The 822-nt window shown below is 58.4% G+C and overlaps 1 protein-coding gene across 1 annotated transcript in view; it reads right to left on the reverse strand.

Moving 5' to 3' along the window:
- Positions 1-28: 28 nt before the first annotated feature.
- The window catches only part of VOLCADRAFT_92763 (uncharacterized protein), a gene marked incomplete at both ends in the record, with an annotated part of 2564 nt that continues 1770 nt past the window's right edge, over positions 29-822 (reverse strand). The window contains 2 exons of the mRNA XM_002952192.1: positions 29-197; positions 439-599. Coding sequence (XP_002952238.1) covers positions 29-197; positions 439-599 — 330 coding nt within the window. The remainder of the gene's footprint in view (positions 198-438; positions 600-822) is intronic.

The following is an 822-nucleotide window of genomic DNA, read 5'->3' on the forward strand; positions in this document are numbered from 1 at the left end:
CTGCGATGCTGCTTGCTGAGGATAATGTCTATCTTTGCACCAGCAGCACCAGCAGCACCAGCAGCACCAGCAGCACCAGCAGCACCAGCACCAGCACCACCTCCACCGTGACCACCACCACCACGACCACCACAACCACCACCAGCAGCAGCACCGGCAGCAGCACCAGCAGCTGCTGCTGTGGTGCATTGGAGCACCTGGAAGGGGTTCATGTGTTTGACATGATGGAACGGCTGTACCTCCTGGATCATGTCACCTTGATGTTTGCTGTACACTTGTTCATGGCTGGGATAGGATGTTCGTTCCCCACCCTTTTTGGAGGGGGAGGACTTGCACATGAAACAACATGGAGACATGCTGAGAGCCTCCCTCATGTTGCAGCAACCGTGCATCATCCGCGCTGCCACTGTAGCAGGTGCAGTCGTTGTTGTGGCCAACCTGTTGGTCATATCCTCCTCCTCCTCCTCCTTCTCCTCCTCCTCCTCCTCCTCCTCCTCCGCCTCCGTCGCCGCCGCCGCCGCCACCGCCGCCGCCGCTGCCGCCGCTGCCGCCGCCACCTTCTGCTCCTCCTCCTCACCATCCTCCTCACCATCCTCATCCTCATAATCACCATCATGATGTGCAGTAGTAATGGTGGCACTGCTGCCAGTGGTGCATTGCTGCTGCTGCTGTAGCTTCTGCTTCCGCTGCTGCTGCTGCTGCTGCTGCTGCTGCTGCTCATTACTATAGCGGTAGCAGATGGGAAGCTGCAGCAGCATTGCATTTTGGATGACCAGGTTGGCATCCTCATCTGCAGGGTCGAGTTGCAGTCTTCGAGCAATA

Source organism: Volvox carteri (assembly GCF_000143455.1).
Source record: "Volvox carteri f. nagariensis unplaced genomic scaffold VOLCAscaffold_28, whole genome shotgun sequence".
Lineage (NCBI taxonomy): Eukaryota > Viridiplantae > Chlorophyta > Chlorophyceae > Chlamydomonadales > Volvocaceae > Volvox > Volvox carteri.